Source organism: Halichoeres trimaculatus, unplaced genomic scaffold (assembly GCF_033239565.1).
Source record: "Halichoeres trimaculatus isolate MK-OKI-2021-1 unplaced genomic scaffold, fHalTri1.1 fHalTri1_scaffold_19, whole genome shotgun sequence".
Taxonomy (NCBI): domain Eukaryota; kingdom Metazoa; phylum Chordata; class Actinopteri; order Labriformes; family Labridae; genus Halichoeres; species Halichoeres trimaculatus.
Genome location: NW_027437197.1, coordinates 9,077,844 through 9,098,067, shown reverse-complemented (window position 1 = coordinate 9,098,067; position 20,224 = coordinate 9,077,844). Strand labels below are relative to the sequence as shown.

The following is a 20,224-nucleotide window of genomic DNA, read 5'->3' as shown; positions in this document are numbered from 1 at the left end:
CAAAGGAGGTAAGTGCATCCAAGTACATTGACACAAGTCAAGAGGAAGCTTGGATTAGTTATACACTGTCAATCAAGTCTCTTCAAAGTTAAAAAAAAAATATTACAAACAAATGATGAGATATCTTCATCAGATTTGTTCTCGCTTTTGATAACGTTGCATTTGTGTAATTCAAGTATCCTGCTGATAAAAGAGGTACTGTTAAATGAAACCCTAAAAATGGCTACTCCTTAAGAAAAGGCACAATGTGTGTCATGGACTTGAAAAAAAAAAAAAAAAAAAAAAATCATAAACCCAAACTCAGCAATACTACAGAATTAAGTTTGAACATCTACAGCCACATTAGTCAATTCCTGCATGGCACAAGAAATTTATGACGACAGTGAAAGTGTTGGATAAAGGGAGGAGTGAATGACAGAACATCTGAAGAAAACGTTGATGGTGTAAGCCAAGTGTTTTATTATTCTTCAAAAAAATTAGTTCTTATATTAAATTAGTTAAAAAATACTTAAACATTTACTCCTCATTTTGCAACAATTGCCACACATTCATCTGTCTATTTGCGTTTGTTGTACAGTTTTTTAATTGGAAAGAGGCTTTTTGGATGCCCTATTTCAGAATGGTAAGGCGCAGTTAAAACAAACAAAAAAACAAAACAAAACAAAACAAAACATAGTTTAAAAGAAAAACTTTTTTCTACCCCTGTCCTTTTATGTCACACTCATACCAAATAACACTCGCGAATTAATAATCAGCTCGAGTATTTTCTTGATTTTATTGCAAGAACAATGGTGCCAAAAATTGCACAGTTTGCCCGTTTACAATGACATCAGTTAAAAATGTGAAAAATATCAAAACATCGACACAATCAGAGTTGACACATTTATACTTTGACCTGAGAACATACTCTTCCACACCAGAGCCTGACCACAAAACTTAAACAGACTATCCCTCAGGCATGATACGTTTTCACTCCCTTGAGCTAACTGCATGGTACAGCATTTAGCGAGGACTAACTAGTTCTGCACAAGGAGCAGCTAGCAGGAGGTTACAGGTTTTAAAAGTCACTCTAGGCAGAAGCAGAATAGAAGTGAAAGGTTTACCAGACTTTAAAGCACTTTAAGACATTGGTTACATTTAACACAAGTATTACTTCTGTATTACCAGATAAACAATGGAAACAAGTTTTCAACAGTTTAATTACTGAAAAAATAAAAAATCAAGTACAGGAATGAGATTTCTGATTCCTCACTTTGACAAATTGAGACTCTTAGATTGTTGAAAACTTAAAAAGTTGTCTCCCCCCCTAAAACTGTGTTTAAAGAAATAAAACAAAGACAATTTGGTTTTACTTAGCAACTTTCAGATGGTGGAGTTTGTAAAGTGGACTCAAGTTCATAACCAACAGTCTGTTTGGAAGGCTTTTGTGTTAATGATGTAATTCTAAAATAAGTCTAAAGAAAGAAAAAAGCTCGGTGAGAGAAATTTGCCTTTTTAGTAAATCACTTTCTTTACCTACAGAAAGCCTGAAATTAAAATTCCTGTGATAATTCCTTTTGTTCAACTGAATTCATGATGATCACAACACTGAGAGCAACACTAGTAATATATTAAATAATTTAAATATTCGATTCACTCAATTTTCTCCTGTCCCTTGCTGCCAAAGGATGCAAACATTTTTAAATGGTATTTTTTAAGACTTAACTGCAAAAGAAAAAATGGTTCACAGTCCATTGCGGTTTTTATAGTGGCAGTATTGAAGATTTGGTGTTATAAGATGTTGCATTTTAAATACAATTATCTGCATACGTTTGTCTAATTTTAAGATTTTTAAGCCAATTCTGATCTCATTTTCTGTTTCTATAAATTACAAGATATTGTATTTTAGACAGAAGTTAAGTTAACACAAAGATAACAGCCTCTTTAAAAGCCCACTACTCTAAAAAATATCTTGCAAAGAACACAAAACACATTCTTCCCCACGTTTAATTCCCCAGTTTGGAGAGAGGAAACCTTCGTGTGTGAAACTTGTACCACAACATGATCACAGTGAACACCGATATAAATCACATTAATATTATATATAAAAACAAAACTTCATCTCTACTAATTTGTTCTACAAAGTAGTGTGTGCCACCAAATCACCACGAGGCAGACGATGTGCATCTCAAAGCACTAAAACTGCACCAAACAGACGAGTGCACGGATCACTTACAGCACTAGTAACAGTGTAAAGTCAAACACATGTAGAGACATTCAGCGTAGGTACATTCATGTTGGGCTCTGCGATGACAAATGATTCAATGCCTACTTTAGAGGCTTGGTCCCTAATGAAACTCTCTCTAGCGTTGTGTTATCATAAAGTCCCACTTATATAAAATGTCACTATCGTATGTGAGGAATATTTCTGTGAGAAAACACTTTCACACAGAACAAGTGAAGTACACTTACATTCACAGCAAAGAGCAAAGACACTGCTGCTGCTGAGGACTGAACGGTTTTCAGCTGACAGGCAGGTATGAAACAGAAACACTGCTGCATACATGGGAAAGCAGGAAGGCACAGCAGCTGCGTCACTGACATGAGGAGGTGAGAGCAACAGCAGGAGGATGCAAGACAAAGAATAAGACACTTTTCTTAACAGAAAGAGACAGAAAACAAAACAAAAAAGACATTTAAAATCAATCTCATCCACAATGTTACCCACAGATACTGCAAATCATCCAAAAACAAGTCATGAAACTCTCACAGCTGAGAGGTGTCGGTGAATGTGCAAACAGAAAAACATCATCAACCAGGAGAGAAACAAAAATATTTGGTTAAAATGTTATTTCCACAACAGTGACGACCACTGTACAGGACAGAGTAAGTAAAAAAAGTAATCAAGGTGGTTTAGAGAATGTGTGGTGATAAGAGTTCCTCAATACAAAGAATTGAACTTCAAACCTTCATTGATCAGCCTTTCATTGTATAACTCTACCAGAAAACAGAACAGACTGTTGTGTAAAACTTTTAGGAATAAAGTAAAATTTCTAACAGCAGCAGTGATATTTCATCTTGAAAATCCTGTATTGATAAAGATAAAATTGCACTGTTTGTTTGACTGTGAGGCTTTAATTTGAGCTCATCTTTTACTTTTACGGGGGCGCAACATTTGACACAAACTCAAAGTTCCTTACAGATGCTGAAAAATATAATCACTTACTGCAACAGCCACAAACTTCTGAGTGAGTAAACAGAAAGTTTTTGTCACATGTCAAAAAGCCACGCAGGTAACAGGACTGGACTCAACACTCAAAATCCTTGGCCCCTCTAGAGAACACAGGGAATTATTTCTCCTTTCTAATAAAGTAAAAATGACTGTTGAATGATTTCCTTATTGATAATTGTATAACACTGTCACTGTTTTGTGGCCGCACTGCGATACTTGACATCACACACAGTTTGAAGTCTAAACTAAGCAGTAGGCAGTGTAGGAGTTTACAGCGCAGTGATCATGCTACTGTCGCACATTAAGAGTGTATCACGAAAAGAAAATGTTGGAACAGTAACACCCTGTTATTAACCTCTTTTATCAGTAGCATCTCTGGTTGTGGAGTTGTTGCTCCTTGAAGGCAGAGCTATAGATATACAGAGTAAGGCAAACTTGGTTTTAGGTTGATCCTTCCGTGCACCAAATGTTCCAAAGCTATTACATCTCCTCATTTCAAAACTGAGTGTAATCGCCATGGAGCTTTGAGTGATAACAATGAGCAGACAGTTCCCCAGGCTATGTATGTCTATGGCTCTGCTCCACAGCAGCAAGATGGAGTGAGTCTTCACGGGACAAATCTGCCCCAACCAGCTTCAAAGAGGAGAGCTGTGAGTTAGAGAAAGGCTTGCTATGGTAGAAACGTGGACTGAAACCAGCCAGATACCGTCAGAGAAGACTACACAAGGCCAAAGGAACCAGCGCTGCAAGAAGGAAGTAGGTGACTCTGTAGAGGTGGAGTGGAGAGAAGGTCACCATGGCGATGGCCAAGGGGAGGGGGAGGTGGGATGTCAGAGGCAGGAGTTTGCTGAAAGACATTTGGAGAAAAGTGAGTCCAGTGGAAGTAGTCCCTTGAGTTCTGATGGCTTAAAAAACCCAAACAGGACACAAAGAGGACATGTGTGTGTTAGTAATGATGTGCTCTCACCTGTTGCTGAGCTTTAAAGTGTTGCAGTTGATAAGCAGCATGTACACAATAATAAGAGGCACAAGGGGGGGCCAGCACGGGTCAGGATCCAACAGATGGGAATACCTGCAGAGGATCAGAAACGTTGGTTTGAGAGCGGCACTGAGCTCTTACATTTAGAGGAATACGCCACTTTGATTTTTACATGGAGGGTCTGGAAACAGAACCGACCACATGGGCTCTGACCTGGTGTTTCTGCAAATTTAAATATTTGCTTTTTAAATCAATGAGTTACAAAGCACTGCCAACATACAAAGCACAATCTGTCTTCCCACATGCTGTGTAACAGTCTTTATTTCTACACTGTACCTCAGGTTGCGGATCCAGTAGATGAGAGAGGGTGCGAAGAGCATGACAGGTAGTGTGAAGAGCGCCGACAGGCAGAGGTGGAGCTGTAAGTCATCCCTCACCTCCTGCAGAGCACACTCTGACAGCAAGGGGGAGCCATTACATTCTTTAGGTTTGCTTAAGGACTCTGCATCGACTGTGCCATTGTCAGCTTCTTTGTGCTTCTTGGGAGCCTGGGATGAATTGGGAGAAACCTATATTATCCCCAATGTGTAGGGTCCCAGACCCACTTACAGCCATGAAACCACCCACTGACCCTCTGCTAGTGGCCTTAAGGGAGCATTACAAATCTGCCTGAAAGTCTTACCAGATTCAACATGTGGCTCAAGGATCGTTCTGTCATCTGCAGCCTCAGAACCTACACAAGCAAACATGACCAAAGACAGAGAAACTGAGTCAATACTGAGACTGAGCCGGCAGAATTATTTCAGTGTCTGAGGACTCACCCTGTAGAGGTGGAGCAGAAAGGCAAGCCAGACTGACAAAGCCCCACAAGAAGCACTGCCCAAAACAGCCAGACACAGAATGATGAGGAGCTGAGTCCGCAGCCGCAATGTGCCACAGTCTCTGGAGACAGACGGTCTGCATAACAATTGAAAAATAAAAAGGAGTTAAAATATAACTGAAAAAGAAGATATTTATTGTTGTCGTCTCAGAATATTGTCAGAAAGAATCCTTCTTTTACACCTCAAACAAATGAATCCTAATACCACCAAATTTAAGTGTCCCATCATACCTGTGCAGTGGAGCTAAAATGAGAGAGACTAGTTGCATAATAAGACGGAGCAAAGTGCTGCCCCAGTACGCCACAGCTGCCCCCAAGATGTACAGCAGAGGAGACAGGAGGTGTGGCCACTCTTCAGCTGGAACCCCACCCTCGTGAAATGTTGTATCAGGAGTGGTCGGAGGGAAGGAATCCATAAGAGGAAGGAAAAGCATCGTCCAGCTTTCCTCAAACCAGCTGCAACTGGAGAGAAAGAGAAGGGGGATTAAAACAGTGCCACAGATTTCAGGGATTTTTAAAAAGTTGAAGACTTTACTGTAAACACATCTGACTCTTACCTGAGTAAGATGTGCAGGATATAAACCGTCAGATTCACTTTATGAGGCTGCAGGCCTTTGCCTACCACCTGGCTCATGTCTGCAGCTCGCTTTGACTTGAGGATGAAGGACAGCTGCTCCCCACAGGCCAGGAGGAGGGTTACAGCTGTGTACACTGGCACCATGGGACCACAAAACCTCAGAATCTGGAGGTAAGAAAGAAGAGATAAGACCTGAGGAGGGCTGTAAAGACTGTCTGAATCACTGTGTGCATATGAAGAAGATATCATCTGAAAGAGACATGAGGCATAAAGAAAAGTAAACTATTTTTTCAATTGTACCTGTCCAAGAACTCTGGGTAATGAAGTCCTTACTGAAACCTAAGCAGAAAAAAAAAGAATTAAGATGATTATTCACATAAATATTTTATAGTGAAGTTTGGTTCATACAGCAAAAAACCCAAAGCAAAACAAAACCAAAAACCAAAAAACTGAGATATGTCTGAACAAGTGTCGAATCCAAAGTTTGGTTCAAATGCGCTCCTATCCAATTACAACACACCAGTACAAGCCAAACTCAACACAATAAGCTGGGATTAGCTCTAACGCTATTGGAAATCAAAAGTGCCCTCCCTCCAGCAGCTGTACCTTGTATTGGCAGTTGGGGGCAGTGTGGAGCTGAAGGAGGACACCTGACGTGTTGTCTGGACGGCTTGTGTGGAGCATGCCTGAGATCTCTGTTACTGATGGCACACTGGAGACAGATTAAATCAAATCAGTGGACATGTCTTAGCATGAAGCATCGGTAAGCATGTAGACAGTGACAGAGCTAACCTGACTGTAGTTAAAGAGTCCTCTCGAAACCATGGCACATTTATTCTGTACACATTGGGCAGTCTGTCTGCAGCGAGACAAACAGTAAATCATCATTACACTTTTATGAGGAGAAATGCTCTAAGGTAAGTCTCTGAACATTAACTTACCTTTGTGTACTTTGCACTGGCTTGCAACACTGATTCTAAAAGCCTGATAGGCCTAAAAATAAACCAAAGTGATCCAAATTTAGCCACAGAGAAGAAACAGAGACTGTTGTACATGACTGATAAGGGAAGAAAAGCTACCTGGTGGAAGTGCTGCAGCCTTATGTTGTGAAGAAGTCCAGAGGAGTTAACTGTAACATCAGTTGCAGTCAAACCTGGAAGAAAAACAACAACTAAAAAGGTGTGTCTGTTTATGGTTTAAACAACCGCAGCAGAGCTACTTACCAGAGGACAAAACATGGGGCACTGGGACGGAGAGAGTTTGAGATTCTTGTCTCTGCCACTCACACTCAACGGTGTACTGTGAAGAAGACAAAACAAATTGATGCTTTAGAAAAAAATCAAATTAAAAAGTTATCTTGAGATGTTTCCACTTTTTGTTGTAGTGAAACATCTTCTGAGTCTGTGATAAACTGCCTAATTTGGGTGAGCATGAGATGAGAGTGAGGAACTCAGCACCTGAGAGTTCTCATTTCATACCTGTCTGCCATTCAGGTTAGAAGCTGAAACAACCAGGTGAGTAACAGAAGACAAGTCACTCAGACTCAGAATCAGAACCTGAGGATGAAAACAGAAAGTTATTAGCAAACAAAACACAAAACGATGCACTGAAAGAAGTTTCTTGAGAGGAAAGTCACCTTGTATGGAGGAAGTAGCTCAGTGACTGCAGAAAGATCAACTGCATGCACACTGAAAAAAAAACAAAGAACATAAATGACAAGTCATCTGAGGCAGAAGACACAAGAGGAAGGAGAGAATAAATGCACTTTTTTACCATGATGAACCGTTCTTGTGCACACAGCCATACACCCAGCTGGTCATCTCCTGTGAGACATAAGTAATCGATCTGTAAAAACGTATATTTCCTCAACTGAAAGAAAGGACGAACTTAAACTGACCCCAATGTGAGCACAACATCTCTGAATGCTTACCAAGTTACTGCTCCGGCAGTAGAAGTGACTGTAGGCTTTCCTTCGACTGGACAGTGCAAACATGAAGTATTTAACCTGTCCTTCCTGCAGAATGAGACAAAACATCTGAGAAAAATAGTTGTGTTTTTCCATATCTATCACATATCTTTTCATTCAATTAATCAAATAAGCCTGGACATCACCTGTGTGCATGTACATGTTTATTTACTAGTTTTCAGCGATAATTCAGCATCCTTCTTTGACTGCAGATAAGAAGTTCATTTAATGTGTCTGTACTGAGTCCAGTACCTTTGGTGTGCTGTAAGCCAGACGCAGTGTGTTAACTTCACTCCATGCTTCAGGAAAATCTAAAAAGGAAAATAAAAAAAGTAAAGAAAAGAAAAATCTGACCAATGCTTTAGAGGTGTCACTTCTTCCCGGTGAGGACCGGGAAGAAGACAAAGCAGGCCCGACAGGAGTGGTGGCTGAGGACATCGCTAACATATTTACCATCTTGCAGCAAATCTCTAAAGCCACCACGTCGATGGAAAGTAAACTTTCGACCCTGGTTTCGCGAATCGGCGACGTGGAAGGCAGAGTGGGCTTCCTGGAGGATGCAGAAGAGCATCGGCAAGCTAACCCACCTGCTACAAAGGATGACCTCGAGGCCCTCCGAGACAGACTGGATGATATGGAGGACAGAAGTAGGCGTAACAACCTGCGCTTCGTCGGGATACCTGAGGGCTGCGAGGCAGGCGACACAATCGCTTTTTTGGAGAAAACTGTTTCTGAGGTACTCGGCTTGGACACCCCTACAGCAGGCTGGGACATTGAACGTGCTCACAGACTGGGCCCACGCCTGACCTCCGGGGAGCAGAGCCAGAACAGACCCCGCACAATCATTGCAAGGTTCCTGCGTTCGGGGGACAGAGACAGGATCCTTCGCACTTCACAGCAGAAAGGCGAGCTCCAACTGAACGGGAAGCGCATCATGATTTTTCCTGACTTTTCTAGGGGTACCCAGGCCAAACGTGATGCTTTCAAAGACTGCAAAAAGGCGTTACGAGAACGTGGCGCAAAGTTTGCTCTCATCTACCCAGCAACTTTGAAAATCGACGCTCCAGAGGGCCCTAAGCTATTCAACGAACCGAGGAGGGCCATGGATTTCATCCGCACGCTCCCTACCCAGGAAAGGTGACTTTACGCATTACGCACAGAGAGGAGAGGATTCCCCACACGGAGTGAGGCGGATGACGGACACGGGCATCTGCTTCTTTATCTGAACATTTAAGATTGCTGTTGCCTTTATCAGCGGACTATTCTCGTAAGTCTAAGTTAATCCCCGACCCACTACTGTGTTCATTCTGTGGTCTCAAGTAGAGTAATCTTTATGTTTATTCTCATTTTCTGGTGCAGCAGCGGCCGAGCTTCCTCGCGCTCAACTGCTTTTTCTTGGTTCCTCTCTTTCTTTCTCTTTTTTTTTTTAATTATCTCCCCGTTGGGAATTAACAGTAAATTAATAATAATCCGTTATGATATACTGTACACATAACGCTATTATGGTGGGACGTAACGCCCCCCCCCTCGTTGATCCTAACGGAGCGAGCTTACTCTCACTAGTGCGATGTTTAATAGTAGACCACAGAATGACGCGGTCTATTAATGTATCCATTTCACTTACTACTGTGTATTTTTTATTTTTATTTATCATTTTTTTATGAGGTCCCATTGTACGTCTCCTAGGTTGAAATATATTTAGAGACATGCATTTAAGTCAGTTTTTTTTTTCTTCAATCATATTTCACAGTCATTATTTTCCATGACCTCTGCTGACTTAACTTACCATTTTTTGTGATATTATTTTCCATTCATTTCAATTTTATTTTGGTACTCTACTTACTTTCAACTTACTTTAGATTTACTTTCAAGAAGTGATTTCACATCCTCCTTTAAGTATTTTTGGGTGCTAGTTTCCTTTCTTGGCGAATTGATAGTTAAATGCCACAGTTCAACATGCTGATGTTTTGCCAGGACATTTGTGCCTTGGTGGGCCTGTGACCAGAGCGGCTCACGTCACCGACGGGTCATGGACCTGAAAAACTCTCGTTTTCTAAGCTCTGTTCTTTTTTCAGAGCTAGTTTTTAGTTGGTTCCAGTTTTTCTGTTTTTGTTATTGTTTTTTCGTGTGCGATTTTTGCAGGTCAGAAGCAATGCAGTCTTGGTCAGTTGTGTTCAGGCCCCTCCAGCTAATTATCTCCGCTCTACAAAGTCATGACTCTTACCGGTGCTAATAAGCTGTCCCTCGCCACGTGGAATGTAAATGGCCTGGGCAACATTATTAAAAAGAATAAAGTACTGTTGAATTTGAAATCCTCCATCCTCGATGTAGTGTTTATGCAGGAATGCCATCTCTCAAATGAGGAATCTAAAAAATTAAACAAGGGTTGGGTAGGGCATGTTTTCTGCAGTGCAGGTACCAATCTTAGTAGGGGAGTTATTACCTTGGTGAATAAACGGTTGCAATTCAAATGCTTAAAGGAGTTGAAGGATGAGGAAGGCAGGGTACTCATTATTTTGGCTGAGATCCAGGGGAGGGCATATATTTTGGCCAATACTTACGCCCCTAACAGAGATGATCCAAGATTCTTCGCTGATTTGGAATGCAAACTGAGTGAGCTAGGCAATCACCCAATTATTTGGGCTGGTGATATCAATATTACTATGGATGAGATTCTGGATAGAAGTTCCTCAAGTAACACTCGACCCGTGAAATCGGTATCAGTGGTCAGGAGAATGTGCGCTGCTTTGGGACTGGTCGATGCCTGGCGCCTCCTAAACCCAACTGGGAGGAATTATACATTTTTCTCAGCAGTACATGGGGTGTTCTCCAGGCTAGATTATTTCTTTATTTCTAAGGAGCTGCTTCCCTCTGTCTCGGGTTGTTCAATTGGCAATATATTAGTGTCTGATCATGCTAGGGTCACACTTGAACTCCTCCCAGTGGACAGCACGAGGCGATCCACAAGGTGGAGGTTTAATTCCTCTCTGCTGCAGGATACAGCTTTTAAGTCTATGTTGAAAAATCAAATTGATCTGTACATAGAAATAAACGTCCCAACAGCTCCATCTGCTGGAGTAGTCTGGGAAGCTCTGAAGGCATTCGTTAGGGGTCATGTGATCCAATATTCTTCTTTCAAGAAAAAACAGAATGCAAAGAAATTGCAGGATTTGGAAAAAAAAATTAAGGTAGAGGAGGATCAGTTGAAACAAAAATTTTCCAGTCAAAGCCTGAGAATAGTAACCAAATTAAAATACGAATATAATAGCATTTTATCCCAAAAGGTGGCATTTGGACTATTCAGGGCCAGGCAATCTTTTTTCGAATCAGGAGACAAGGCTGGAAAGCTGCTTGCTAACTACATTAAACACCGGGAGGCATCTGCTAGTATCTCAGCAATTCGGGTCCAGGGAGGAGCTCTTGTAACAAAGGCCAGTGACATCAACAGCGCTTTTTCCAATTTTTATAAGAATCTCTATACCTCCTCCACTTCTTCCATGCAGCAGGAAATAGTTTCATTTTTGGATGGACTGAACCTGCCCACTCTCGATGAGGGACAGCGCAAATACCTTGACTCCCCTATCACAGAGGAGGAAATAGCCAAAGTCATAGATAACATGCCGGCTGGAAAGGCACCAGGGCCAGACGGCCTAACCGCTGAATTTTTTAAAAGTTTCTCTGCCGAATTATCACCCTTGTTAAAAAATATGTATTCTGAGGCTTTTACCACAGGGCACCTACCACCCACCCTGTCCAAAGCATTAATATCACTAATACTGAAAAAAGGCAAGGACCCCTTAGAGTGTAAGAACTATCGACCCATCTCTTTGATTTCTCTTGATGTAAAAATTCTATCTAAAATCCTTGCAAATCGCTTAGATGGTGTGATCTCCTCCATTATCCATCCCGACCAAGTTGGGTTTATTCCCAATAGGAGCTCAGCTGACAACATTAGACGACTTATTAACGTTATGTGGGCAGTCAGCAAAGAAACTGAGCCAGTCGCTGCGATTTCATTGGACGCCGAAAAAGCGTTCGATTGTGTGGAATGGGAGTACTTGTTTTTAACTCTGGAGGCTTATGGGTTCGGACAGGTCTTTTTGAAGTGGGTGAAACTACTGTATGACAGGCCAGAGGCAGCGGTACAAACTAATGGGGTAATTTCCCCATACTTTAGATTAGGACGCGGTACAGCCCAGGGTTCTCCGCTATCTCCCTTGCTTTTTTGCCTCGCACTGGAACCACTGGCTGTGGCTATTCGCAACAACCCCAGCTTCCCTGGCATTGTAGTGGGGGGCACTGTGCAAAAACTGATGCTTTATGCGGACGATATTTTACTTTTTGTCTCAGACCCCAGCAATTCAGTGCCCAGATTACTCACAATAATTGATTCATTCTCAAAATTTTCCGGATACAGGGTTAACTGGTCTAAATCGGAGGCCCTTCCCTTGACATCCTATTGCCCCAAATCATTTTTTCAGGCAGGCTCCTTTGAATGGCCCAAAAAAGGTATTCAATATTTAGGTATACACTTTCCTAGTAATTTAGGCGATATAGTCAAAGAAAATTTCGACCCTTTATTGAGCAAAATTTCTGCTGACGTGGAAAGATGGACCCCGCTGTTCTTGTCTTTATGGGGTAAAGTCAATGTCCTTAAAATGAACTGCATTCCTAAAGTAAACTACCTTCTCCAGTCACTCCCTATTAAAATCCCCACCAAGTATTTTAAGCAATTCGATAAGATATGCACTACATTCCTGTGGAATGGTAAGAGGCCCAGAATGCGTCTTGGCAAATTACATCAGCCAATCGAGAAGGGTGGCCTCGGCCTCCCTAAATTGCTATTTTATCATTATGCCTTCAGCTTCAGGCACCTAGCACAGTGGTCACTGCCCCCTGAAAGAGCTCCCCCTTGGTTTATTATGGAGCAGTCCGTATATCCGTCACTCCCTCCTCTTTCATATATAACAGCTAGGTTACCTTCTGATCTCAAGACCCACCCTATCATCTCTCACCTGCAAGATGTGTGGAGGAGGGTCTCCAGACTGTTCAAAATTAACCCTTACTTAAATTTATCAGCCCCTATCTGGGCAAACCCTAAACTACGTATAGGAAATTCTACATTCGTCTGGAAGGAATGGGTAGTGAGGGACATCCACACCCTGGGGAATTTATATGAGGGCGGCACATTGAAGTCTTTCGAGGGACTGGCTCAACAATACAAGTTACCAAGAAATCAGTTCTGGAGATATTTGCAGCTGCGACATTTGCTGGTGAGCACATTCGGATCTCCTCGGCTAACCCCCATGGGTGTGGATCTCCTGAAACACGTCTTGGATCTGTTCGGACGGGGTCACGAGGCATCTAATTACTATGCTTTGTTTATGGACAATGATTTAGATCATAGCAAGATAGTCACAGCCCTTAAAACAGTTTGGGAAAGGGACTTGGGTTTCACTTTTGACGAGGATGAGTGGGACACGATCACAGGGATCTCTAAAATGGTATCCAGGGATATTAAAACCAGGTTGATACAATTTAAAATCTTCCACCGTTACTACTGGACCCCCTCCAGACTCTTTAGGTTGGGTCTGAAGGAAGACCCTTGCTGCTGGAAGTGCGAGGCAGAGGAGGGTTCCTTAGTACATGCCCTTTGGACTTGCTCCAAAATAAGAGATTTTTGGGAAAGCCTTCATAATCACATTTCTGCAATTGCAGAGACTGAATTCAATTTTGCCCCCAGTCTATATATTTTGGGGAGCCCTCTGTCTCTTAAGCACATCCCAAAACCAATAGCAGATTGGATACAAACGAGTATCATGATCGGCAGGCAAATAATAACGAGGGGATGGAGGTCCCGAGAAGGGCCTTCATTCAATAACTGGCTTCTAGAATTAAGTAAAGTTGCTGCTTATGAAAAGATTTCTTATAACCTTGTAAATGGAGGTGGAAAATATCTCAGTAAGTGGGGAAAATACTTAGAATTTAACTCATGGCAAACTGTATAGGGAGGACATATACAGGGGTAGTTGTTTTTGATCTCGTGGCGAGGGACCGGACTGACCGGAACTAATGGCATGGAGTGGTTTGAGGTGCAAGGGCTGCAGTAATGTAAACATCTTTACATTACTGGCTCTGGCTCTGACCTGTTTTTTTTTTTTTTTTTTTTTTTTTTTTTTTTCCTGTAATGTGCTGTTTCTTTTTTGTTTGATTGCTCCTTGTTTTTTTTTTTTTTTTTTGTTTTTTTTTTTAATATGTATGTATGTATATACATGTACATATATATATATGTATGTATTTGTGTGTGTGTGTGTGTGTGTGTGTGTGTGTATGTATGTATTTGTATATATATATATATATATATATATATATATATATATATATATATATATATATTTATTTTATTTTTTTTCTTTTTTCTAATTTTTTTTTTGTTTGTTTGTTTGTTTTTTGTTTTTGCGTTTTTTGTTTTTTTTTCCACAACGTTCGTTCGGCAGTGTGCTTATTTGCTTTTTCTGTTTTACCATTTTGTTTGGTCTTTTGTCTGTCACTTAAGCCTATAAGTGCAACGGCACTGCGGTCGGAGTGTGTATGTCCACTTAAAAATGTTTAAAACGCTCAATAAAAGTTTAAGTCATAAAAAAAAAAAGAGGTGTCACTCAATCTTAGCTTCATGTTATTTATAGATTTGAAAGAAGTTTAAAAATAAATCATTAAAATGAAACACGGATGTGTCTTTTGAATATGACAGCCCATTATTGTTGAATTTATTTTAGGAGGATTTAAATCTAACAGGCACCCCTCTACATGGTTTCCCTCTCACCTAAGATGGATATGGAGCTGTCTTGCGTCTCTCCTACCACCCTGACAGGGTGTCTGATGAAGTGATGATTTAGTACAGCCATTTTCTTCTGAGGGTCGTCTGTGAACTAAACAAAACACCACATTAAGACTGAAAACAGATGACTTTAATTCACAGTTCAGACTTTTTACAGGCTACTGAAGCCCTCTTGACTCTAGAGTAGTAACATTTATCTCATCTGTGATGACATTCCCCCACATTTCGAGACATCACATTTTTCAGATTGATCACATTTCTGCGTCAATGCTTGTTGTTCTGACCTGTCGGGTGTCAGGATCGATGAGGTCAAAGAAAGCCCTGACTGTAGCAAGAACCAGCTCTTTGCACCTGCACAACAAAGATACACATCACATACCATAAATCTGCATAACATCCTCACGTGATGTTAAATGAAGGCACAGGTTATTAGCATAATGCAACATCTTTTACCAAACGATGGACAGGTGGTCAGTGGACACCCATGTCCTGGGGACGGCAGTCGCCTTAACAAAAACAAAAGAAGATAAAAAAAGACACAAAGAAGAAAGCGATGAGCCAGATAATACACTGTCCTTTAATTACTCACTCACCAGATGAAACAACAACTTACCACCAGTGACAACTTATTGGGGTCACCAGGTGGGCAGGGGAGGGATATCAGGCCAGAGCGAACCTGGTAGTCCCTGTAGCCACCCCCAACAGACAGGACTGTCACGTTCCTGAGCTTTTTGGCCTGGTTTACCCACTTCTGCTTCACTGCTGAGTAGAAATCTACAGAGAAGAGGCACATACATGTTTTAAAAACAATCACATGAAGACTATCAGTTTGTCCTAATTCAAATCTTTCTATGCATTTAACAGCTACTGTTGTTTTGGTTTGGAATGAGGAGTTCTTGATACATCCTGATCTACACATCACAAGTACAGACATGAGAGTTAGCCTTACCCAGCAAGTATGGGTCCAGGGCCAGAACTGGAGCCAGGTGAGGGGAGGCCTGGGTGATGATGAGGCTAACCAGGTTGCTGTTGAACCGTGGTAAAGTGAACAGAGCTCGAGCCACGACTCCTCCCATAGAGTGACCAACCAGCACCACACTCTGAGGGGGGGTCTTCAGGTGCTGCCAAACAGAGGAAGAAAACATAAACACTTCATGGCTCCTATGTTACCCCTTTATGAAATATTATCAAATCATGTGTTAATAAAACTCAGGTTTGTAATTTCATTAACAAATGATTTCAGAAAGTTGATCCTCATCTCTCTGTTTCTTGTCAAAATGTAGTTTTTACTCCTGACCTCAGTTTTTCTCTGATGTTGTCCTTTGAGTCAGGAGTAAAACTTTTTGCAGTCGACGACATTTAATCCTTTGCTCCATCTCTTTGCAGCTCTTTTCTCTGACTGAGCATAAATAACTTAACCTTACAGGGACTCTGTTGTTGTATCATGTTACTTTAAAACCTCACATCCAACACCTGGCTGCCAGATCCCTATTAGCACTGATGAAAGCTGCAAACTGTGTGTGTCCCAAGGTAAACTGCTCTCAACGCTGTGGTTCAATTCAGCTGAATATTGACTGTGAATCCTAAATCTCATTTTACTTCACCTTGTCAACACCTCAACTACCAAAGGATGAACATTTTTAAATCTGCAGGTCTAAATGCAGGGTGATGTAATGTGATATGTGTTTGCTAACTATCCCCCACATTGAAGTATCACTCCAAAACAGACACGCCTCTTATGAAGTGTAAGTAACTCTGTCCGACCAGCAGATGATATTCTGAGCCTGACCTTGTAGAGCCTCAGGATGGCCTTGATACTCTCATGGAGGAAGTGTGTTTGTCTGAGCAAGCTGCCGCCGTAAAGCGCCACCAGCTCCTCGTTGAAATCCACAGTGAAGACGTTGAAGTGAAGACCCCCCTCTGTGGTTTCAGCTTTTCTCAAGGCCACAGAGCCCAGAGAGCGAGCTTCAGGGAGACAGGGACATAAATGCTGGGGTCAGAGAGTGATCAAGCTTGGGATAGTTATTCACACAATAACACAAATAAACCAAGTGATCATGGCAGCTGCAAAGCACAACAATAAAGTCTGGTGCTTTTGAAGATTTTGTGTTAAATATAGATCTGTCGAGATGATTTCTTTATTACTGTTTGAACTGATACTTTGAAACCAATCTGAGGCAGTAACTTTGCAACAGTATCTGTCTGTTATTAAGACTACAACATATGCTCAAATAGGGCCCAGGTATGAAAAAATACCACAATGTTCCTTTAATTCCGACTAAAAAACTGTGATATCTCAACCTCTTGTATGCAAATGACTACATGTTATTTTGAATTATTAATCAGAGTTTTCATCTTCTGAGCTTCTTCACACCCACAGAGCAACCCTCAATGACCTAGAAAGAAACTCCACAGCTGATCGGGCTCATTAAATTTACATACAGGGATCTTCCACTGAGGAAAAAGAAACAGTGTAGCATAAGAACAACAACCAGATTTTATCTGACACAATTGCTACACCAACACATGAGTCTGTAAGCTAAACAAACAGAGCTGTTGTTAAAAAGTATATCATCCTGAATGGTTTTAACACTGGACTAGAAATTTCAAGGAGCAGAGAAGACAGAGCATCATCAGAAACACCGGAGTGTGAAGTGTGTTTGTTTTTACTTAAGTTCAGAAGTGAGGTTTCCTCCTACACAGAACCAATAAAAGGAACAGTAAGCCAACAGAAAATCAGGACAGATTCTTATCTCCAAAAAACAAACAGGGTACTAAGGTAGAGAAAAACTGACCCAACAAGGAGCGCACATCCCCAAAACGCCAGTCCGAATTCTTGAACCTGCAAAGGCACAGCTAAGTATTTGCAAACTTTACCTCAGAGCATCTATTCCCAGGAGGCTATTTTGAGCTTCAGATTAATTCATTAACACTTCAGGTGTTCTAGTGCGTATTTACAGGAGGAGGATGAGGGATGGCTCAAAATAAACCACAGCATGGGAGAATGTTCCGGATAAATTCAAATCATGCCATTAGAATTGCTGAAAAGATGACAACAACACAAAAACAGAGGAATGGGGACAGTTTTTGTTTCCTTACATCAGCATCTGTATGGAAGCAGTTTTGTTACAGGGTCTGCTGAATTTCAACACAGGCTTACCTCATTCCACACACACAATGAGATTCTGATTTCAGGTTTCAGCAGACAAACCCCCAAACAAGCAGAGCTGCTAAACTTCATGTTTCAAGACCAGCATGTCACCCAAAAATTAGAAGGTAAAAGCTAAGAAGAAATCAAACATCTGTTTGATTAAGTAAGAAAGTGTCTTTTTCTTTTGGTCTCATTATCAAGTGTCTGGAAGAGCTGCATCTTTTTGCTATCTTGACCTGTTTTCATTTTCCACTAACATAAGATTTAAATGACAGTATTTTGTAAAGAATTATCTCCATCCACTTTTATTTTTTTTCATTTGGTAGATGGTAATTAAAATCCTATAATCTGCCTTTAAACAATCATAATCAAACCTTTAAAATTTCTCACCTTGTTTGTAACTGCCTGCATTTCCAGGCAGAAAGAGGACAGGTGCGCCAGTGAGTTTGAGCGCTCGGGTCTCCTGTGCGTACACACCTTCTCCGTACAGGTAGAGTCCATATGCTGGGTAGAGTCTGGCCACGCGGCGAGGCAGAGCCACACGCTGTGAACACAATCCAGCAACACATTTTTTCAGCCTTTTGTTGTACTTTACAGCACATCACAGTCTTACTGAAACACAGATGGGAGAAACTACTCAACTGGAAGATAAAACCAGTCTTTCTGGATTCCTGATAAGGTCACCTGCCCTTTCCTTTATCCTGGGCAGTGAAATGAGTAGTTTAACATTTTAGTTCATACTCTTGGGGCGAGGAATTTTTGAAGCTACAGTTTCTTGAATTCATAGTTATACTTTTTAACAATTAAAAAAAAATATAAACATATATATTTGAAGAAAAATAGATGAGCGTCAGTCTCCTGAATGTGAGGATTTACCTTTTTAAACACATTTCAAGTTGAAAATAGCTTGAGTTTTTGAAAAAATGATTAACAAAAAGGACACATTTCATGATAACAATAAAGCTGTATAATTTTTTTTAAACTTATGTATCAGCTCTTTTGATTTTCACATCTGACTTTTTTCCTGAGTATTTAATTTCCTACAAAACAACAGATCAATTTTACACTTGCCCATTATAAACATATGGGCTCCCCCTGACTCAAGACATAATTTCTATTAATAATCAGAGGTAGAAAGAAAATAAACAATGTCAGTTAATATATGACTCTACTTCTCTGATAAATTACAGAAACAGATCATGTGTATAATGAGGCCGATGTCCACACAGTGCCTTTCCCCAGCTGTGTCCCACTTCTGGACAGATGAACACATTAAAATATGACCCACATGGCTTTGCTTACGTTTTCGCTCATACTATCCTCACCTGACTTGTAGTAAAGCTGCATGTACAACACATGTTTGCACCTCGCAAAGCTGATAACCTACTGCTGAGAGGATTCAAGGATCAGCCGTTGATTTATGGTTTATAACCCGGCTAATTTTAGCTGATCTAATCCAAAGCTTACCAAACACACCTACATGCAAAGGTGAGCGGGTGTAGTTGGGGCATGTCCAGATGGGTTGCTCTTGAAAATGATCTAAATGCCTGAAGGTGCCAACCCAGGATCCAGAAATAAGATTATTTTTTTGCCTTGATAGTATGTTAAATCAACAATTTGGACAGTTTTATACCATGCTGCTGAAGCTTTCTTTACACTTATAAAAAGCAAATTTTCATTTGTTGGGACTTAAAATTAAAGACAAATACCTCAATTTTTTTCTCTCAAAAAACAGGTGTACAACATGATGCTTGTGAGAAAAAAATATGATGTCATTCTCTTGGCATGGGAGTAAAACATCTGTAGGACACTTATAATGCAAATTTAGGTAAATTTATTTAAAGGACAATGCCATGGAGAAGAAATGCCACAATTTGTACACACATTTGAAACCATCTTCGCATAAGTCTGAGCCTCAGATGGGCCACCTCTGTTATAAAAACGTAGAAACGCCCCTGGTGTGTATTATTATTTATAGAAACCATTGAGGAAATGCACGAGGTAACACAGACCTTTACCTACGTTAGCACGTGTCAGGAATGTCCTAAAAACACGTCATGGGAATAAAATATTAAGTATTATAGGGCAGAAACAACATTTTATTGGTTTGATTTTACACTAATAGAAGCAATTAGCACGGCAGTGGTACTAGATATTTCGCTAATGCATCTAAAAACGACACATATAGCTTATCCAATTAGCTCCTTTATTACTAATCTGAGGTATCAGGTGTGATAATAAGCCTTAATACTCACTCGGTACTCTGGATATTCAAACATATAGGTCATACTGCATCTGTTCTCCTCGAAGCCAGTCAGCAACTCTCGCAGGCCAATCGCCAGAAGACCCAGAGCAAACCCGTAAAAGGCCACAGTGGCGAGTTTCATGGTTCAGGTGGGACTCTGGATTTAAAATATTACAGGTGTATAATATCCATGTCTTCATTTCTCATTCTGTAAACTCGCTGTGTCAAACAGACACTACACGGGTTGCTGTCACAATCACCGGCTGAGCCACACAACAGGAACCACTTTCTACGCCGAGAGCGGTGATTGGCAGGTCTCTCAGCCAATAGGAGACTAGAGCTTGAAACCATGGACCAATAGGATGACGCAAAGCGAC

General features: G+C 40.9%; 1 protein-coding gene across 1 annotated transcript; it reads right to left on the bottom strand.

Annotated features, from left to right (window-relative positions):
• Positions 1 to 766: 766 nt before the first annotated feature.
• On the bottom strand, positions 767 to 20,188 carry pgap1 (post-GPI attachment to proteins inositol deacylase 1). Its single transcript, XM_074694999.1, has 26 exons — positions 19,858 to 20,188; positions 17,993 to 18,146; positions 16,241 to 16,416; positions 15,401 to 15,572; positions 15,065 to 15,225; positions 14,905 to 14,957; positions 14,736 to 14,802; positions 14,437 to 14,542; positions 7,866 to 7,924; positions 7,578 to 7,661; positions 7,421 to 7,470; positions 7,284 to 7,335; positions 7,126 to 7,203; positions 6,871 to 6,946; positions 6,727 to 6,800; positions 6,589 to 6,640; positions 6,440 to 6,506; positions 6,254 to 6,359; positions 5,948 to 5,986; positions 5,628 to 5,812; positions 5,302 to 5,532; positions 5,012 to 5,147; positions 4,873 to 4,923; positions 4,527 to 4,738; positions 4,179 to 4,283; positions 767 to 4,058 (listed from the first exon to the last, which is right to left on the bottom strand). The coding sequence occupies exons 1-26, from the start codon at positions 19,987 to 19,989 to the stop codon at positions 3,920 to 3,922; spliced, it is 2,817 nt and encodes a 938-aa protein (XP_074551100.1). The 5' UTR covers positions 19,990 to 20,188; the 3' UTR covers positions 767 to 3,919.
• Positions 20,189 to 20,224: the final 36 nt, after the last annotated feature.

Coding starts and splice junctions, on each gene's coding strand:
- pgap1 (XM_074694999.1), bottom strand. CDS start 19,989: ATGAAACTCGCCACTGTGGCCTTTTACGGGTTTGCTCTGGGTCTTCTG. Junction 5,813..5,947: donor TACCCAGAGTTCTTGGACAG/GTACAATTGAAA, acceptor TCTTACCTCCAG/ATTCTGAGGTTTTGTGGTCC. Junction 4,739..4,872: donor TGAGCCACATGTTGAATCTG/GTAAGACTTTCA, acceptor AATTCATCCCAG/GCTCCCAAGAAGCACAAAGA.